Genomic DNA, 22171 nt, shown 5'->3' on the forward strand with positions numbered 1-22171 from the left:
GACGTTAAGGAGAAAAGGGAGTGAAGGATTGTGGGAAAGTGAAGGATGTGTAGGCCATGGTTTTGCACCACATCTCTCTTTATCTTCATAGCAGTGGGGTCAAAACACCGGCAGGTCAAACTCAGAGGTTGCAAAGGAAATAACTAAGTGAAGTGTCAAACAGAAACCAGGAACTATAACTAGGAAACTATGCTGGACTTCCAGAGACATGGTTTATTGTTCAAATACAATAGCAAGACCTGAAACCTCAGATCCTGCACTATATTCTGTATCCGTTACACCAAAATAGACCAAACTATGTGAACCAAAGAGATCAATGAAATGCCCTGAAGCTCATCTTCATATTACACTTTACATACAAATATCTAGACCAAAAAAACTAACAGAAAAAAGTATACACGAGGAAAAGTAAATATAAGAAAATTCACAGGTTATAAGAATAATAAAGTTTTCATCAGTTAGAAAACAAAAATGTTTTCTATAGATACATTTCTTCAATGTGTTTTTTTACCGTCTATGCTGCATTGTTTTCTTCACCTTCTTTTCTCAAATGTTTTCTTCAATTAGCATGCTGCTTTCATTGCTACAGTGTTTTCACCTGCTATGCTACAAGTTTTCTAAAGCTAGCAAACTCTTTGCCTTCTGTTCTAAATTGTTCCTCAGCTAGCATACTACGTTTTCTTGATCTTCTATGCTACAGTGTTTTAACATTTTTTTCTTCACTTTCTATGCTAAAATATTTTCTTTATTTTCTATGCTACATTTCCTTCACTTTCTATGCTACAATGTTTTCTACAAATTGCTACGTTTTCTACAAATTTTCTTCACTTTCTACACTACAGTGTTTTCTACGAAGTTCTCCACTTTCTATGCTACAATTTTTCTATAACTAGCAAACTCTTTGCCTTCTGTTCTAAATTTTTCCTCAGCTAGCATGCTACCTTTTATGCTACAATTTTTTAAAAAAATTCTTCACTTTCAATGCTACAATATTTTCTTTATTTTCTACATTTATTTCACTTTCTATGCTTCAATGTTTTCTACGAAGTTCTCTTCACTTCCTACGCTACGATGTTTTCTACGAAGTTCTCTTCACTTTCTATGCTACACTGTTTTCTACAACTTTTTCTTCACTTTCTATGCGATACTGTTCAGTTTCTATTCTGTTTTCTTCATTTTCTATGCAAAAATGAATAATTACATCTAAAAAAACAAAGTAAAAAAACAAATGTAATTAAGGATTATGTAGCGGTATTGCATTTTTTAATCTGTGTAATTATTTCAGGATGTTTTAATGTCAGTTAACATGCTAAAATGTTTACTTCACCTTTTTTTGAAGGAGGAAAAATTTAAACTTGAATTGAAATTCCTCTCCAGTCATATATATATATATATATATATATATATATATATATATATATATATATATATATATATATATACACAGCTCAGAATACATAAAGAAGTCGGTTTCATAAATAAAAATTTGGAAAAACCTTACCTTTCTTTCTCGCTCCGACAGCTTCATCATGTATTATTGACATGTTTCCGTCTGTCCGTGTGAACATTCTCATGCTGTCTTCTGAATAACTCATTGGGGAAAAAAACATCCTCAGGAATTTTTCCCACAAATCCCTGCCTTTGTGATGCTTGGCTTGGTGTGTTGCGAACTTGCGATATGGCGCAGGAGAAGACCGAGCGAAAGAGGGAAGAGAAAGATCTCTCTTTAGAGTGTCTCTTCGGCATTAACGCACAAGCCAGAGTGTACATTTTACCTGAAGCATTACAGGTGTTGCAGCTCCAGAGTAGAGAGAAGAGATTTTATAGTGAGATGTGGGTTATATGGGTCATACGCCATGGCTCTGTTGTTCCTGAGATTCAATATATAAACCTCACCAGAGGGCTTCGGCCGTCCACGGATAAACTCCAGGCTCACAGCTCAGTGAACTAACTTATTTTGGTGGTGCACACACACACACACACACACACACACACACAATTACCCTCTGTTAAAGCAGCACAAGACGACTGGTGTGCAGTAGCAGCTGTACTGGGTTCGAGCTCTGGCGTGTGTGATGTATTGGGTTTAATGATGATGATGATTGTTTTTCTGGTCACCCTCTGTGTGAGTGTGTGTGTGTGTGTGTGTGTGTGTGTGTGTGTGTGTGTGTGTGTGTGTGTGTGTGTGTGTCCCAGAAGCTAACAGCTCACATGTAAACACACAAAAATTCAACTTCCACATTACCTCCACCATAAACCTGTCTCCTCGTGTTGCTGTATCTTTAGCCGTTAAGTAACATGGATGCAGCTTTGAGTCCCAAATGACCAAATTAAAGGTGAGGAGCTACATTTTAATCCCCCTGTTTTCAAAATGGTGACCATTACTTTTCATCATATGACTAGCTCATAATTTTACCCTCATTTTGATTATTCGCTAAAAAAAAGAATTGGCAAGAATTAATTCTATTTGCTTGGTTTTGTTTAAGTGGTACATTTCATCATTAGTAAACCTACAATAATTATATATTATATGTATTAGTGAGTTACTAGAGTTATTAGGCTATTTGGCCTAAATAAAATGGGTTTAATTTAAACCATTCAAACTTAAAAAAAATCACAACTCAAACCTAAAGTGTTATTGTACAGTGACGGATGAAGTACACAAACCATGTACTTAAGTTAAAGATACACTCTGTAAAATATTACTCCAGAAAATGTGCTCCACTTCAGTGAAAGTAAAAAAGTATTTGCCTTTAAATGTGCATAAGTATCCAAAGTACTATGATTTATCATGTTCCTATTATCAATTTTTGCTTTTGCTTAATCAAAGACTCCAAAGTTACTCTTAGCACAAAAATCTATTAATAGAATGATATTAATGAATCAAACACTGATTGATATTCATTGGAAATGATCATGAGCCCAAAACCTTCTTTTCAACTACTTAAAAAATTGCACAAATAAGGTCACGGGTGTTGTGGTGAGTTCTAGTCAGGAGTTTCTTCGATGATTTATTCCTTTAAAATGTTCTGCTTGATGTTGAACTGATGCTGTGCTAAATAGATACCACAAAGCGGCAATCAAAACAAGTTCAAAACAGAGTGCGCCATTACTGTTCAGCACTGGTATTATACACATTTTATTAATGAGTACAATAATTGATACTAGAGTTGGTTGAATAAAGGATTAAGGTGTCAGTGGAATTTATCTTACTGTAAGCAGCCGTTGTGTGAGCAAAGTTTGAGAACCGCTACGTTAGAGCAAAGTAACTACTCCTCGGTGAGCAAGGCCCTTAACCCCATAGCTGCTCAGCTGTATGATTGAGATAAATGTAATTCAGTCTGTATAAGGACATCTGCCAAACACCATAACTGTTCATTTAAATAGTTTCCTGAAATTGACTAATCTCCCACCTGGGGTGTATTCACCATTTGCCCAAAGTACTTGGAATTGGCTCCAAAATCGATCATGGCACTGACCAGGATAAAACACTTAGAGGCTTAGAGAGTGATGGAAAAACAAATGGTAACCAAGGTAGCCTTTATTTAAATTAACACTATTGCAGTATGTTGCATATGGAACATATTGGAGTTTGAGGTTCTGTCTTTGCCCAAAACTAATACATTTTTGATTTGAAAACACATTTTTCTTTCCGTTTTGGCGTTCCATCCACACGGGGATGGTGTTTTGAGTAATAAAAAAAAGAGCTTTTGAAAAAGGCTCTTACCTGGATACAATTGCAAACTTCGTATTCACGTCACACTTTTACGTTTTGCTCATACGCAGTACAGGGACGTGAGCATTTTCAGACGTTTCAGTGTGGATAAGCGACTTTTGGGAAATAATTGAAAATGTGTGTGTGGACGCAGAGTATTTTGAGATGAAAACTCCGTTTATCCGGATTAGTGTAGACGTAACCTGTGTGTATAAAGTGTGTATAGCAGTATTTGATAGAGAATGTTTGGACGTAGGTTATTGACAAAGGCTGCAGGGAAAAAGAATGTGCGAATCAGGCTTCACCATCCCCCTCCCTCCCTCCCTGTTTGTCTGTCTCTCTTACTGTCTCTCGGTGGGGTGGAGGAGAGAAGGGGCTGAATGGGACCAGCCAGTGATCTCAGACCAAAAGAATGTCCCCATTTACTCACTCACACATTTAGCATCTTTTCTTTGCGTCTTTGCGTGCTAACCCCACCTGTCAGAGTGCTACAGTGACTCCCAGCTCGCGGCCCTGCAGCCCGTCACGTATTTCTTCATGCATCTGTACAGTCACCTTCCTGCCTTTCAACACGTTTAATTGTTCAACACAGGACTGAGCCTCAGAACTGTTGAGTTCAGAAATGTTTTCGCACACTATCTATCAATCCTGTCCCCACTACAGGAGTGTGTTTGTGTGTGTGTGTGTGTGTGTGTGTGTGTGTGTGTGTGTGTGTAGTGTTTTGTTGTCTCCAAAGCCCCAATCTGGATTCTCTGCAGCTGGCAGCAAACAGAGGCTTTCAAACAACACCCGCTCTGTTGCCTGCACCCATTAGAGCCCTCATTTATGTGAATTAATCACGGCCTCTGTTAGTAAACTCATAGCTGGTGTCTGGCTGGTGTGTGTGTGTGTGTGTGTGTGTGTGTGTGTGTTGGGATTCAGTTTGAAAGGGGCTAGGACATAAATTTTGGGGTTTGAATGAAAAGAGATGGGTCTCACCCACAAACCCCAGGAACTAAAAGACTAGCTTGGCATGAAGAGTTAAATGCAGAACAGTCTGACTGATTTACAGACTCCTCTGTGTGCGTGTGTGTGTGTGTGTGCGTGTGTGTGTGTGTGTGTGTGTGTGTGTGTGTGTGCGTGTGGTATGAAAATACTATCCACATACCCATCCCTTCTTCATAAACTCCCGTGAATATACTGGGTATTTTTCTCATCATATATAATTATTTCTATTTTTAAATTTTAGCATGCTTGAGAGCCCCCCGATTGCACAGTCCAGTTTAGTGTTTGTCTTATTAGTGTTGCCATACTCTATTGTATCCTGATCTATAGGTTTCTAAAGTTTAAATCCTATTCTTTCAGTTCAAATCCTTCAGACCGAAGCCAAATTGTTGGTGTGGTAGTTCCCATGTTATTTTGTTCAGGGCTTTTAAAACAACCTCATTATAATAACCATCACCCAGTCCTTCCTAATTAAATAATGTTACTGCCATTACCATTTGTTTAGATATCAGGTAAGCGGAAATATTTCCCTCCACAGAAAAGTCAGACCCTGATTATATTCGATGTGTCGTTTCACAGTATGGATAGGTTTTGTATGTGTGATCTCTGCTGCTGTAATAATATACATTTCCATTAGCATACCTGTGAGATTTTCAGTATGTTAATGCTTTGAATTACCTCTGCATAATGCTCTCATAATTACTGGATTGACACAGCTGACATAAAAACAGAAACATTATATAGGCCAGTTACATCACGGGTAAATTTCTAGCATATACACAGTATGCAGTGTGATAAATATACAGTAATCCCTCACCTATCGTGGGGGTTACCTTCCAGACCCCTCTCGAAAATCTTCGAAGTGGCAACCTAATATGTATACAGTACATTATACAGAATACCTGTATATCTTGAGGCTTTATAAAAATGTCCCGACACTCCTATAACCCTTTCATCTGTTTTTAAACCTACGTTATTTTAACATCAAAAAGTCTATATAGATACTCACCAGTGAAGATACAACCTGAATGATGAAGATGATGATGAAGCAAGTGTGCAGTACTAATGATGATGAAAGTGATGACATACCCAAGAAGAGCATTACAGCTACTCCAAAAGCTTAATTTTTTAGGCTAGAAAATGGTTATTTTACCGCACAAATAATTAAAATAACTCAAAAAATCTGCGAAACAAAATTAGATATGTTCCATTCAAAAACTCGCGTTACAGTATTTATATTTATATATTGGGACGCTGTGTAAAATGTAAATAAAAACAGAATGCAATGATTTGCAAATCTTATAAACCTATATTTTATTCACAATAGAAGATAGAAAACATATCAAATGTTTAAACTGAGGAAATTAACTATTTTAAGAAAAAAAAAAGCTAATTTTGAAATTAATGGCAACAACACGTCCCAATAAATGTGGGACATTGTTTTTAATGCAGTGCCATCTGAGTTCCCAAAGATCACTGGCACCCAATATTGCATTTGGGCCTTGTCACTTGTCACTTAGAATCTTCTGATGATATTATGTGCTGAAGATGATCTATTTTAAGTCTTTGCAATTTTTTGTTCTGAAGTTTTTCACAGCTTTCACAGAGTTTTTCACAGAAGCTCTGCACAACTTTATTTCTGAGAGACTCTGCCTCTCTGAGATGCCTTTTTAATACCCGAGCATCTTATTGACCTGTTATCAATTAACCTAATTAGATGCAAAATGTTCTTCCAGCTCTTTCTTTATAGTACCACTTGCTTTTCCAGCATTTTGTCGACCATTTCCAAATGTTTTTGAGACGTGTTGCTGCCACCAATTTCCAAATAACCTTTTTTTTTTTTTTTTTTATAAAATGGTAAATTTTCTCAAGCGTTTCAATTCAAATAATTAAATTAAATGTTTTTATTTACATTTTACACTGTGTATAATATAAAATGCAGTATTGGGTTAATTAATGATGCACAGGAAAAAAAATTACAAACTAGTTTAATTATCTGTAAGTCATCAAGAAGTAACTTTTATACATTTATACAAATTAAAGCCGACAAGATTTGTGCTCCTGATTTATAAATCAAGAATGAATGATGTAAAACCCACCTCTTCTTAATAGTGTGTCCCAAACGTCTTAAAGAAAAATGTCTTCAAAAATTATTTCATACTTATTTTATATATTAATTATAACAAAAGAAGAACTTATTAAAATTATTCCTATAGCTGGATCAGAAAGCTGTCACTAGGTTTAACAGAAAATGTGTTCAGCACGTCACACTTGAGACTGTTGCTAAACATAACCGAAATTCAAGAAGACCGGACGTTTTTCAGATCAACCTATAAAGGGACGTCCACAAACATCTACTGATGAAGGCTCAACCTACATGGAGCTAACAAACATAGTTCCCTATACAGAAGCTTTTGGGATACTCTGTACATTATATTAGTTGTTGAATTTAGCTAATAATAATCATATTTCTGCTCCCAGGTTCACACTGAGTGCCAGAGAACAAGTTTGTATTTGCAATTCAATACGGTTGATGTTGAGAATTTTTATATTTGTTCCATAATCAAGATTTGTTTGACGTAGAGCTCATTAGTATGTTCATGATGCGTGGGGTTTGGTTTCATACTGTTCTTCCGCATTTAAATACACAGCAGATTCATGCATTAGCTCCAGTCTGGTCTAATTATCTGACTCATGCGCTGTGAACTAATTGACTGATTTGTTTGCTGTGAGTTAATTATCAATGTAATTATTTACATAACAGTGAATTTTAATGCTTTTAATTGCACAGTTGACACAATCACAGCAAACCGTTTTCGCTCATAGTGCGGGGATTAGTCGCGTTCAGAGTGCTCTCTCTCTCTCTCTCTCTCTCTCTCTCTCTCTCTCTCTCTCTCTCTCTCCATGGCTGATCGCAAAAAAGTTTCGCTCTACAGAGTGAAAATAGCACCAGCATGTGTTATTGGCATGGAAACAAAATTTCTGTCACTCACGTCACTGTTGAACCGCATTCAACTCCCAAGACCTAGAGGCAGATACACACTCCAGTGGGGCTTTTATATTCTCTTGCTTTACACACCTGATTGAACTTGCCAGATAATTACCATGACTGAATCAGGTGCACGCACGCCAAGAAATCTTGAAAGCCGATCCAGCACACAAGTTTTGTTCGAGATGGCATATTAATATACTCTATACTGCAGCACTGTATCGTAAATAGTGTTTCTGAATAGTGTGCAGGATGTGATTGAGTATAATATGGTACACAGTCGTGTTGCATTGTCGGTCCAAAAGTCTTAAAAACAACATTGTTTCCTCGCGAAAATTACACTACACTTATTACTGGCACTCCAAAGTGTGATTATGCAACAAGTTGGCAAAGAAAAGAGGCAAAGGCATTTAAAAACCCAGCATACATGGGCGGACAGATTATAAATTCGCTAGCTAGCTAAATATTGATCCAATGTTCTAGGCAGTCTCATGTTCTGCTTGCCCAGAGGCCCAATTACTGAGCTACAAAGTGTCAACAAGAGTCATTTAATATTTATATCATGATCCCAGTGATCCTGCTTGACTGTCATGCAAATGTGAATGAAAAGCCTGAATATTCAGGTTGCTTGTCCCCAGGTGCCCAGCCTTATGATTTGTCCTCCTCTGAGCATAATAAGTTAACCAGAATAATATCCCTCTGTATAGAAGAGCCTGCTTACAACTTCTACAAAATTCTGCCCAGTTGTACATCATCTGTCTACATGCTGTGCTTATCTGGGGAAAATGTCTGCAGGATCTAAGCTGTTATTTGTAGGAACTCGAGGTCCTGTCTTTAATTCTCCACCTTTTATTTCCATAAGGGTCAAACTTGTGGTTTGCTTTTGAAGACTAACATGTCTCATACATTAGATCAAGACGTAACATATCCCTCAGCGAGACTTTAATTAGACCAGTAAAGTCTGTTACTTCTGCGTTGGAGCTGAAGAAGCGAGACATCTTGTGGGTGGGTTATTATGGCTCTGGTCGGTGAGGTGAGGTTTGTTTATGGCTGTGGCTCATCTTATGTCGTGTTTTGTTTCTTCAGGGAGGAGACTGAGAGGAAAAGCGTTCTACAATGTGAATGGAAACGTCTACTGCGAGGAGGACTTTCTGGTAAGTGTATAAAAAACTCTGCTCATCTGCTCAACAGCTGAGGATTTTAAGGGTTTTTTTATATAGCGGTAATGGGGCTGCTACTTTTTGTCTAAGATTATCACAATTTCAGGATTTGTAGATGATTCAGACCAGTGCGCTTTAATTTCTAGAAAATATCTTTGATGTGTGAGATATTCATAAGTTCTGACATACATATAGGCCACACCTCCTTTACTGGAATTGACTGGCACATAGTCTACAACTCCTATACTAGAATTTACTGGCACATAGGCCACACCTGCTTAACTGGAAACGACTGACATATAGACCACACCTATTTTGCTAGGATTTACTGGCACATAAGCCACACCTCCTGAATTAGCATTGATTGGCACATATGCTAGAACTACTTTACTGGGACTAACAGGCACATAAACCACACCTACTTTACTGTGATTGACCAGTATACAGGCCACACCTCCTTTTTAAGAAGCGACATGCATTTAAGCCATATTTCCTTTACTCAGATTGTCAGGCACCTAAGCCACACCTCACTTACTGGGATTTACTGGCACCCAAACCACACCCCCTTTTCTGGGATTGACAGGCACATAGGCCACACCTGTTTTACTGGGACCTACTGACACCTATGTCACACCTCCCTAATTGGGACTAAAAGGAACAAAAGCTACACCTGCTTTATTAGGACTAACAGGCACATAGGCCACACCTCCTTTGCTGGGATAAATGGCACCTAGGCCACACCCTCTTTCTTAGAATTGGCAGGCACATAAACCACACCTCCTTTAATAAATTCAAAAGGCACATATGCCACACCTTGTTTAGTGGGACTGACAGGCACGTACACCATACCTACACAGGCCACACCTTTTCTACCAAAACTGACAAACGATGTGTCTTATACTAATAATTTGTAGTTTTTGAGAAACACAAATTCAAGTATATATAAATATTTTATGTCAATGTCTACAGTGTGCTAGTTATAATCACAGCTGCATAATTATACTCCAGAACGGCTTCTGTAATCATAAAGATTGATTTGAACTGTTGATACCGTTTTGCACCAATTTCCATCTCAGGAAGATTTTCCTCGTCACTGTTGCCTCCGATTTGCTTCTATTAGGGATTTAAATCTGCTCCTATATTTCTGTAAAGCTACTGTTACTGTTAGCATTTTACATATACAGTTAGATGTAATTGAATTGCATGTTAGCAATAGGGACAGATGAACAGATGAGTTGATGAGCACAGATAAAACAGATTTATAACTGGAAGTGTGACTCAAGAATAAACCTCCTGACATTGAGAAAAAGAGATGGGGTGAAGGGATGGATCCTGGGCTAGACAGATAGAGGCACAGATAACAAGGACTGAAGGATGGATGGATAAGTAGATAAGAAGCATAAAGTGCATTTTACACATTCTTTAACCCTCATGGGAGAACAGATGTTGTGACTGGCCAGAATAGAAATCCACCCCCTGCCCAGTTTAGTCCCATTTCCTCCCATCTCCCAATAGGGACTAATTACCCTCCCCCAAAACACACAATTACAGAAAGAGATGGAGGGATGAGAGAGAGACGAGCCGTCCTTGGTAGATAAATTCTGGGCATTGCATGAGAACATTGTCAGTATTTATTTATTTTTTCTAAAGGCAATAATAGGGGCTCTGAGCACATTCTCTCCTCTCCTGAGATTATTACTCTGACAGGGAGGGGTGTTATGAGTTTGAAATCCCTAAACCGTAATCACAGTAGCAAACCCAGTGATGAGCTACTGCTGTGGACTCCTGCACAAGCCATAAAATATTTATACATCTGTGCTGCATGTAAGTTTTCTTCAAAACCTTGATCATTCTAGTACATTGTAAGGGTTTTCAAAAGTTGGGCTTTTCCATCTCAGATATAAAGAGCAATACAAATATTGACTGCAATCGACTATACGACTACTGGTTTTGTCTATAAAGTGTACAACTATTAACATATAAACATCATTACAGAGTCTCGTTGTTATGGGTGTTAGCAATTTATGAACTTAGAAGGGAGTTTATTGTATTTACACACTCGTTTTTTTAGTACACTGAGCATAGAGGAGTAGTTGTAGCATTTATGCTGCGATTTCTGAGGTAATTGTTCCCTTTTTAAATCTCCCAAATCTTAAAAAGTGAGGATTAAATACATATATAGAGAAATATCCCTTAATTTAAATTTATTTTACAGTAAAGTTCAACAGTCTTGAGAATAAAGCGCAGGATTTAGACGCAGCCAGTCTTTAAATAGTATATTAAGATTGCAATTAAATGTGAAAAACTTTACAGATTGGCAGGAAAATATTTATCATAGATTTGTTTTTAATATCAGAGGTCACTTTGAGGCTCAGACTTGAAGTTAGTTGAGTGCCTTGGGCTCCTATACAAATACTAATTGTATTGTTTTTCTCGTGGTAAAGTGTTCTTGAACAGATGGAGGTTATTGCATTGTTAGAAAATATTCTCAGACTGAATGGGAGGGAAAAACTATTTATAATTTTCACCAACTGGCCTGTTTTTTGGAGGATGGTGGAAACCAGGGAAATCCAATTTCGACACAACGAGAACATGTAGAACTCTATGTAGACAGACAAGCGCAGGGTTGATTGATCAGGGACCCTGGAGTTGTGAGATGACAATGTAGCCCACTGCACCGAGAGTCTTTCCGTTAATAAATCTTCTGGGGCTTAGAAGTTTCAACCCCTTCTTGAAGTCTTTGTCATATGGTAGGTGTGTGTCTTCCTCCCCTTTTTTGAATTGATTACTAAGATAATTGGCCCTGACATCGGGGGTCTGACAGATGGTCCAAAGTGTATAAGGTGGTGGAGGGGTTTTCCTGGTATTGATCCGCTTGTCATAAAACCCACCTGCTCCTACTGGGATTAAATGTAATAACCCATTAGCTTTATGTCTTATTAGGCTTTATGGCAGCTATGGAATACCTCTGAACAATAGATATCGGGATCAAACGATGGAATACGCTGTTTTCACAATGCTTGAACAGTCTAAATCCCGGTTCCACCCCAGTACAGCATTTCCCCTGACGCCATAGGGCAGGCAGATGGCCACTTTCGAGGTCATTTCCTCCTTAAGAAACTTGCAACCTGTTGCTTGAAAACGTCCACCCAAACAACAAAGAGACATGGATATGCATGTGTGCTTGTACACACATTCCACACATAAATGCCGTCAACTTGCCATGACTAGGAGCAGACAATGAGCCAAAACTATCATACCATGACACTTATTGTCTTTATAAAAAACTGCTTCAATTGTCCTATGATGTCTACAAAACTGTATTTTAACATAAAATATCAAAATACTGATTTGTATCATATCGCTCAGCAGTACCGAAAACCATCGCCTGTTCACTCGACTTTGGAGGATCACTGTATTATGTATTATGTACGGAGTGTTAAATGTTGAAGTGTTATCGACCCAGAATGCTACAATACCAATATTTGTAAAAAATCTCAGGTTTATGTTGAATTGAGCTGAAACCTGCGTTGTTTTAACGTCATCATGCACCGTTGTGGCTTCTGTAAGTGCATCCACTACTGTGTGCGTTTCTGTATTTGTGTCCATTTTAGCCGGAAAAAGAAAAGCATTTCCACAGACATTGACAGATCTTTTTTTTTCTTCATGTACACTTCTTTCTAATTTATGAAGTGAAGACGTGGCCTGCCAAGGACAAAAACAGAATTTTTAAACATGACTGGGGGAAAAGAACAATTGGGTTTGTGCTCCTGCTTTATGTTCAAGTGTTCTGTGTAGATGTGAAGCACGACTTCTGAAAAAAAAGATATTGTCTGAAATTAATGATGAAATTGTTTGAGTGTTGAAAGTCAGTTGCAGTCTCTATGTGTTCATGTGAGTTACTTATACAAAGCTCTATATTATTGTACAATTATAGCTGCATGTTCACCAATTTTAGTTGAACCTACTTTTAAAAAATGGTTCAATTTAGGGTCTTTTTTGAGACTTGTTTTAAATATTAAGTAGTCTATGGCTTTGTATGAGTAGGGAACATGCAGCATTCCAGAGACCGCTCTCACGCTTTGCCCCCCTACTGTTCGTAAACTATTTAACTCCTTCCTGTAGACCATCAGAAACCTGCAGCTCCCCCTGTAGCTTGAGACAGAATAGGTACAATCTGTCTCAAGACAGAATGGACTAAAGTACCTGACTTTTTTAGCCATATGTAAATTCTCTCTGAAATGCTACTACAAAGTTGGAGGCACACGGTTGTAAAAAATGTCTTTGGCGGCAGAAGCATGAAATTTTCCCTTCACTTTAACTCGCATTGTTGCAGTGTTGTGTTTTGACATTAAATGTTGTGTGCACACTATATGTAATAACCTATATGTATCAGTGTGTCTGTCCCAGTTAGTTTTGTTATTTTGTGTTATGTTGCTCTATGTAGCACCTTGGTCCTGGAGGAAGGTTGTTTCGTTTCACTGTGTACTGTACTGAATATGTCAGAAATGACAATTATAGATAATGTACTTACTTTAGGGAGCTTTAACGCCATGATTCTAGAAATTATTTAAAATCTATGTGTTTAATAATGTAAAAAGTATTAAATGGTGACAAGGTGACAAACCAGAACAAATCCAATAATCACGCTATTATAATCAAGAATAGAGGTCAACTGATTTACCGATAGCTACAGTAGTTGGATCGGATTTGCCAATAAACGATTAATCAAACGATTAATCAAACGGAAAAAAACGTATCACTCCATGTAAAATAGTACTGAACTTTATTACAAAAATAAAAACCAGTACTGAATCATGAAAATGTGTTAAATGAAATGAATATGAATAAATGAATTACATCAATAAATGTTGAGGAAAAGAAAAGACACATCCAATTATATTAATAAAATATTAAATAAAATAAAATAAATTACATCCAGAATGAATCAAAATGGACACTTCAACAAACAGCACATGGCTTCAGTGATTCACCTCTAGAAGCCGCTCTCGAACTGTATAATGACAATGGACATTCTCACCACTCTAGCAACCCGGAAAAACTATCGGTATGGATATTACCTTAGAGCTGATAGTTCCAGCAATCAACTGCCCCAATTTATCGGCAAAAAAAAACCAATGAATCGGTCGACCTCTAATCAAGAACACATAAAATCAAAAATGTACTATGTTACTGTTGGATCTGTGGTATTAATTATAGCGTGAACCTGTGTGTTTTTCAGTATTCCGGCTTTCAGCAGACGGCGGAGAAGTGCTTTGTGTGTGGACACCTCATCATGGAGATGGTACCTTATTTGTTTTGGGTTGTTTTTCTTTCTGTTTTTAATGATCAGTATTCAGATGACTCGTTTCAATCAGCAGTGTAATTAACAGCTATGTCTTAGCAGATACACACACACACACACACACACACACACACAGTTTTTCACTATGATGTCAGGGAGGTGCTTTAGTTTTTTTATTTTTAAAGTAAATCAAATTAACACAGGAACCAGAAGTTTTTTTAACAGCAAGAAATTTTTCAGCAAAACCTCATGGGTTGTGCGTTTTTTATTTATGTACATATATATGTGTGTGTGTGTTTGTCTGTGTAGATCCTGCAGGCTCTTGGGAAGTCCTACCACCCAGGTTGTTTCCGCTGTGTCGTGTGTAAGGAGGGACTCGACGGAGTTCCCTTCACCGTTGACGTTGAGAACAACATCTACTGTGTTAAAGATTATCACACGTAAGTGGTTCTTCTTTAAAAGCAAGCATTTCATCACAAACAGAGTTGCGATATATAACCTCCAGATCCGTCCGGTTTTCCCCAATACATGCAGTTTCCCATTGTCGTATCTTTACACAGCTCCCGAACACACATTTATTCAGTTTTAATAAACACAAAAGCAGAAATGCTGCAATGTTTTGGATCAGAGGCATTTTAAATTTCACTGTGAAGTGGGTAAGTTGTGTTAAAGACTCCCACCGGTAATTAAACGTGTCAGAGGAAATATTCACCAAGCCTGCTTTCTAATTAAGCTCATGTTATTCTTGCAAAGCCTGCATGCTTACTTTTTTAGCATTTCTCCCATTTTCGTGTAAACCCAAAAACATGCACTGTATGCGGTGTATGCTCTTCTGGGAAGTTTTCTAATGATCATCATAATAACCTCCACTCTTCTGGGGAGATGTTCTACTAGATTATGGAGTGTGCTTGTGGAGATTTGTGATCATTCAGCAACAAGGATGTAAGTAAAGTCAGGTACTGATTTAGGAAGAGGAGTCCTGGGGTGCAATCAGTGTTCCAATTCATCCCCGAGGTGTTCAATAGGGTTGACATCAGACAGACCTTCTCACCGCTCCAGCAACCCGGAAAAACTATCTGTATGGATTTTTCCCTAGAGCTGTTAGTTTCAGCAGGAGATCTTCCACTCCAACCTATATAAAGCATAACAGGTTTGGGTCTCCTAGTTCAGGTAAAGGGAAAATGTAATGCTCCTACATCTAAACATGTTATATATAAGCGTTTGCTTTCAACTTTGTCACAGTTTGGGTCAGAACAACAGATGGCTAAAAAAGTCAGGTGTCCCGATATATTTTTTTTTCGGCCAAATAGTATATTTTTGCCATTTATTCAGTCCAGTCCAAAAACTTGTTCCAGCATGATAATGCCACTGTGAACAAAGCCAGCTTCATGAAGATGTGCTATTCATGAGTTTGAGTGAAAGATGTCCTGCTATGAGCTTAAAACCTATTGAACACCTTTGGTATACATATTTTACTCTGACTGCACCCCAGGCCTCCTCACCTCACCTACATCAGTACTTTACCCACACCATTGTGTCTGAATGAGCACAAATCTCCACATGCACACTCAAAAATCTAGTCGAACATCTCCCCAGAAGAGTGGAGGTTACTATAGCAGCAAATTGGGACTAAATGTGAAATGCGATGCTCATCATATATTCAGTTGTCCACAAACACTTGGCAATAAAATGTAAGTATTTATATTTCTCTTTCTGTATTTACAGAGTGTTCGCTCCAAAATGTGCATCATGTGGTCAACCTATTCTCCCAGTTGAGGTAAGTGCTCTCATCACACGCTCCTTCTCCATGCTCCATTCTGCATCGCTTATTTTTCAGTCACTGAGTGTGTATGTGTGTGTGATGGGAATGTTTTTTTTTTCCCAGGGTTCAGAGGAGACCATACGGGTCGTGTCCATGGATAAAGACTACCATGTAGAGTGTTATCACTGTGAGGTAAGGCTAAGAGAATGTGCGTGTTTACACCTTAGGAGTGTCTGAAACGTACATCAATGTACTCATAATATTTTAAGATTACAATTACGACAGAATTCAAGCTTGTGATCCTTCACTGTATCTTGTGAAGATTCAGGACTGCGAGAAACATGGACACAATGTAAATCATTCACCACAACATTACACTTTAAAATGTGTGGAATAGAACCCTGTATGAGCTGTGGTTAAAAAAAAGAGCATTTGTGGGCAGGGTCATTGTTATGCGGGAACAGGTTTGGGACTCCTAGTTGAAGGAACCGCATATGGCTGGAAAAGTCAGGTGTCTCAATACTTTTGTTCATATAGTATATCTGATACTGTGCGTGGGGAAAACAATCTGACAGTAAAGTAATCTTGACTTTATTTTAATGTGTATATTTTATATATGGAATTATTTCTTTGCTGTTAGCATGTTTAAGTGCTAGCATATCAGAGACCCCGTCTCGTATTCCACACATCTCTGAGTGCTCAGGGGCGAAACTTTAGATTTAGCTAGTTTGATTTCTGCTTGTGATAACAAGTCGCTACATCGCACCAATTTTCATTTGCATAAACCCAAAGGCCTCTGGGTGACCTACTTTCTTCTGCCAATAAACATAAAGTCACTTCAGTCACTGTAAATAAGCAAAATGTAATAATGAAGGGTCGTTGAAGGGCTGGTTTGCCCTCGTCAACCTCAGGTTAGAAGTTATGGGTATGTGGTAGAACTGATTTTTCCTTACAATTATAACACTGTTAGATTGAATTGTCGATTTTGATTGGCCAGTACGGTGTTGATTAATTCCCTGTAACAGACACTCTGACACTCTGCCATGGCTCAAAGCACAGGGTATATTCATGTGTATCAATGCATACAGGTATTGTTTCTATAGTAAAATCTTTCTCATGGATTTCAAGGTAAGAAACGATTTAAAAGGTGTTTTTTTTGGAAAACGTCTCCAGTACCAGTGCTGTAACAGCTGAGGGAGATTGCGTGTTGTGGTTTCTCTGTAACAAGCTGTGCTTTTTGCCTTATTAAAAAATATATATATATATATATATATATATATATATATATATATATATATATATATATATATATATATATATATATATTTCCTAGACTTTATATGTTATGAATTTTTACGACGCATTTTAGCTTCACGTTAAAATTTTTTTTTTTTAATTGAAGATTACGAGATTAAAGTCGTAGCAATACGAGAATAAAGTCAAAATAATTTTTTTTCATAAAGTCAAAATTACGAGAATAAAGTCGTAGCAGTACGAGAATCAAGTTGAGATTACGAGAATATATTCGAAGCAATACGAGATTAAACTCTCAGTATTTTGAAAATAAAGTTAAAATGACAAGAATAATGTAATTTGTTAACTTTAATGTCATGTTTGTCTCTCTGATATTTGTCTTCTCAATACATTTATTTTATACATAACCGCTGCAGTGTCCATTTATAATTTTATAAGTTATACGTATATACGTTATAAAATTATAACTCTGTGCTGATGAGCCAAAAGACAAAGAGTTTCCTCATTGTCTAACCTAAAGTAGAATTTAACCAGAGATGGTAAAAGTACACATACTTCTCTCAAGTAAAAGTACAGATACTCATGTTTTAAAAGACTGCTAAAAGTAGAACTTTTTCACTCAAGTTAAAGTAAAGAAGTTTGGGCTCTGACATGTACTTAAGTAAAACGTAGTCATTGTAGGCGTAGTCATGAATGTATGCAGGTCAAGTTTGCATCGCATCCACATTAGCCCCATACTTCTTGTTGCCCAATGCCCTGCTCATTGTTAACTTCATAGCCTATCCTACGTCTGTGTGAGAGCCAGGAAATGATACACCAGTTAATTTGTGTAAACATTTAATGAGTAAAAAGTTGTGCAGAAAATAAATAGTGATGTAAAGTACCAGAAAAAAAATGGATTTAACCAAATTCTCCACATTCATTTTCTGCAAAACTGTGAATCGTTCCTTGATTGATGAGTTTTACCACTTTAAGCTCGTACTGCTACGACTTTCTTCTCAAAGTAGACCTTTTTCCAGTAAATTTCGACTCTATTCTGGAAATATTTTCACTTTATTCTCGCAATCGTAGGTATATTTTTTACGTGGCACTAAAATGCCGTCGTAACGTTTAATGTAAGAATAAACCGGTCAAAAGTGCGTCTTTAATTCAATTAAATTCAATGTTATTTGTATAGAGCTTTTTACAATGGACAGTGTTTTGAAAGCAGCTTTACACAGATAAACGTTAATAAGGTTATAAAAAAAGTTTATTGCAGTATCCCTAATGAGTGAGCCAGTGGCAACTGTGGGAAGGGAAAAAAAAACTCCATGAGATGATGTGCGGAAGAAACCTTGAGAGGAACCGGACTGAAAAGGGAACCCATCTTCTGGGTGTCCATTAATAATTTAATTTAAAATGTAATAACTTTATTAATACATGAAAAGAATTCAGAGGCTTTTTGAGGCATACATGTGCTTCGGCTGTTAAGGGAACAGAATGAAATAGGGCCCTGAAGGACTTAAATCATTGCTATGAAAACATCTTAACTTACCTGTGTGTGTGTGTGTGTGTGTGTGTGTGTGTGTGTGTGTGTGTGTGTGTGTACAATTTCAGGACTGCGGCCTTCAGTTAACTGATGAAGAGGGCCACCGTTGTTACCCTTTGGAGGGTCACCTGCTGTGCCACACCTGTCACCTGCACCGGTTAAAAGCCTCCGGTCCGTCTCAACCAACGACCAGCTATCCACTTCATGTCACTGAGCTGTAAACACACACACACGCTCTCGCACACTTAATACAGTGCCACGAAGGGAGATGTGTGTGATTGTTTGTTGCTGCTCTCTCCATTGACTCCTTCACTGAAATGAGGCCTAGACAGACAGACAGACAGGAAACACAGTGTCTTTCTATCTCGCTGTCCCTCTGCAGCTGCACCATGGAATGATGTCAAAGACTCAACCCTTGATCTTCATGGTCCCAGACACTTCCAAGGACACAACCAGCATATACAGCTACATTCCGAGAAAGAAAAAGCCTCACGAGTGGCCTTTCGCTGAAAATCTCGCACTTAACTTTTGTTGCTGTTGTTGTTTCACTCATTGCCTTCAAGTTGCACCGTTATTATCGTAACACCATTTTGTATTCATATATACACAGTGTGCGGGATGTGATATGATACGATAGTGGTAAGGAATGCAAATCCTTGCACTGTGCTCACACTAAACACACACACACAGACTTTTACATTCGTGTGCCAGCATTTTAAGCAGACACATTCACAAATTTACACAAGCACATACACCTTAACATATCATATTTAACCCTATTGATATTCAGAGACATTTTACACGAATGTAGAGGTTTTTCTTCTTTTTCAAAAATTTTTTTTGGCTCGTATCATTTCTAAACTGGTACTAGACTCCAGTGCGGTGTGTACGTTTTTCCCAACACTGGTTTGTCTGGGAGGATACACGCTGGAGATGTGTTGCAGCTGTCGTGACAAAGGAAAGGATCGCTGTTCAGGTTTTTTTTCTTTTCTTTTCTACTGCTAAAAGCTCAATAGGTGCCGGTCTCACCTGAGTTTAACAGGATGGATGTGTGTCTGTGTGTATGTGAATATTCCCAGCATGCATCAGTGGCAGGGCCACTGTGAATGTAACTGTTTGCTTGGCCTTGAGTGTGTGTGTGTGTGTGTGTGTGTGTGTGTGTGTGTGTGTGTGTGTGTCTAAAGTGTCTTAAAATGCAACTGCTGATGGCAAACTGATGACAAACCAGCAAATCCTCCTTGTCATGGTTGTATGTGTGTGTGTGTGTGTGTGTGTGTGTGTGTGTGTGTGTGTGTGTGTGTGTGTGTGTGTGTGTTTGGCCAGTCACATGCATACAGGAGTCCTGCTGTAACACTACTGAGTGGACACAGGCAGGCAAAAAACCAATCCTGTCCTCGACATTATCATTTCTAACACACACTTCCTGTGGAGCGAAACATTCCACTCAAAGTGCACAGAATATATTTTTTAACAATACTGATACACTAAATGGACAAAAGTATTGGGACACCTGACTTTTCCAGCCATATGTGGTTCTTCACCAAACTGTTACTACAAAATGTATAAGACGTCTTTGGATGTAGGAGCATGACATTTTCCCTTTCATTCGAAAACCTATGAAACCCAAAACCGTTCCAGCATGACAATGCTTCTGTGCACAAAGCCAGCTCCATGGGTTGGAAAGCAACATCTCCTGCCCTCAAACCCTACCGAACACCTTCATCTCACCTACATCAGTATCTGTCTTTACTAACACTCACTGAATGAGCACAAATCTCCACAAGCACAAAATCTTCAAAATCTAGTGGAACATCTTCCCAGAAGAATAACAGAAATGGGGATTAAATGTGGAATGGGATGTTCAAAAAGCACATACCAGTTTTATGTTCAGGTGTCCACACACCTTTGTCCATACAGTAAACAGTAAACCTATGCCTAACCCTATTTCTCCTCAAACCATTCCCAGAAGGGTCGTTTCACTTTTTTTTTTACGGGAACTGCATATAATTTTCTCTCCACGATGTCTTAATACGCTTAATACAAATAATGTATTTGTAACTATTTGATAGAACACAGGTAGAGTCCCTGTAAATAAACACTGCTAGCGTTTTTTTTTATTCCCTGCTTCAATCCGAAGTGTAGTTCTCAGAACGCGTCTCTCACCTTTCTGCTTTATTATTATTTTTTTTGTATCAATGTTCAATGTTTTTTGGATTCCTTAGATATTTCATAAATAAATAAAAGGAAAGTAGATTTATTTATCTAAGCACGAGAAAAGGTTTAAAGTTATTTAATGTTAAAAGAAGTTGGGACATATCCTTTAACCATAGACAAGATCAATCTGCTTTTTCAATAAAGTGGTTTTGTAGTTAACTTAATGCTGTGTGTTTTGAGTTACTGCAACAGAAAATGTGTGTATGAGGAGGCGTAAAAAGTTTCAAGTCTAACGGTGTAACTGGTGCTATTCAGACACGTCTGATTTCATCATAGACCAAAGAGCAAATTTTGTGTGAAACCGGCCAAATCTGCCACAGAGACGTTTGACGTTATGACGTATGTTTGACGATGCTGCAACGAGTCGTTCGATGTGTTTTGAGCGAACATCACTGGAAGAATACGAGAGATCAGGAAGACCTTCAAACCCCCAAAAATATAGAATCTATTAGGCAACTTGTGCATGATGATCATCAGAGAACAATCCACATGATCTCACTTTTGCACCCACCCTACTTGCCAGATTTGACTTTTGCGGACTTCGCCCTTTTCCTGAAAATGAAGATTCAACTCAGAGTTCGCTGTTTTGACTCCACTGTGGAGATCCAGCGAGAATAGCGAAAAGCTTGACACGCTTTGAAATGAAGACTTCCAGGACACATTCCAGAAGTGTCAGGAACACTGGGAGCTCTGTATTGGTGTACAAGGAGACTATTTTAAAGGTGATAGTGTGTAAACATGGATAAATAAATTAAACAGATCTAGAACATTTTTGGTCACCTCATATTGGTGTGTGTGTGTGTGTGGTTTATCATTGTTGCTCAGCAGTGTTGGACTGTATTGAAGTAAATGTAATTCGTTACTGTACTTAAATCGTTTTTTCGCATATATGTACTTTACTCAAGTTTTCAATTTGGGAAGTCTTTTACTTTTAACTTCACTACATTTCAAAATCAAATATTTTACTTTTTACTTAACTACAATTTGCGTAATCAGTCGTTCTTTTTTTTTGAGTGAATAAAAAATAGTCAAACACACGGCAATCCACCAATCAGGGTAGAGCGTGTGATCTTTTTTAAACTTGTTTTGATTGGTGCTTAGCAGAGGTGGATTTTTTAAATTATGGCTGACAAAAAAGGTCTAAACCCTCAGAAAGAGGAAAGAAGTAGGGGAGAAACGTGTAAAAGATGAAGGTGTGTATGCAGCTCATCTCTTGTATGAGGATAATAAAGGCTCATGAATGTAATGAAATAGATTAAA

The 22171-nt window shown here is 37.8% G+C and overlaps 1 protein-coding gene across 2 annotated transcripts in view; it reads left to right on the plus strand.

Moving 5' to 3' along the window:
• Window positions 1–21070, plus strand: part of LOC124395707 (WT1 interacting protein) — a 44279-nt gene extending 23209 nt beyond the window's left edge. For both annotated transcript variants that reach the window (XM_046864465.1, XM_046864464.1), the window contains 6 exons: window positions 8775–8842; window positions 14091–14153; window positions 14463–14593; window positions 15879–15930; window positions 16039–16107; window positions 18766–21070. In XM_046864465.1, the coding sequence (XP_046720421.1) occupies window positions 8775–8842; window positions 14091–14153; window positions 14463–14593; window positions 15879–15930; window positions 16039–16107; window positions 18766–18918 (536 nt within the window). In that variant the 3' untranslated portion in view covers window positions 18919–21070. The remainder of the gene's footprint in view (window positions 1–8774; window positions 8843–14090; window positions 14154–14462; window positions 14594–15878; window positions 15931–16038; window positions 16108–18765) is intronic.
• The last annotated feature ends 1101 nt before the right edge of the window (window positions 21071–22171 follow it).

This window comes from Silurus meridionalis, chromosome 13 (assembly GCF_014805685.1).
Source record: "Silurus meridionalis isolate SWU-2019-XX chromosome 13, ASM1480568v1, whole genome shotgun sequence".
Classification (NCBI taxonomy): domain Eukaryota; kingdom Metazoa; phylum Chordata; class Actinopteri; order Siluriformes; family Siluridae; genus Silurus; species Silurus meridionalis.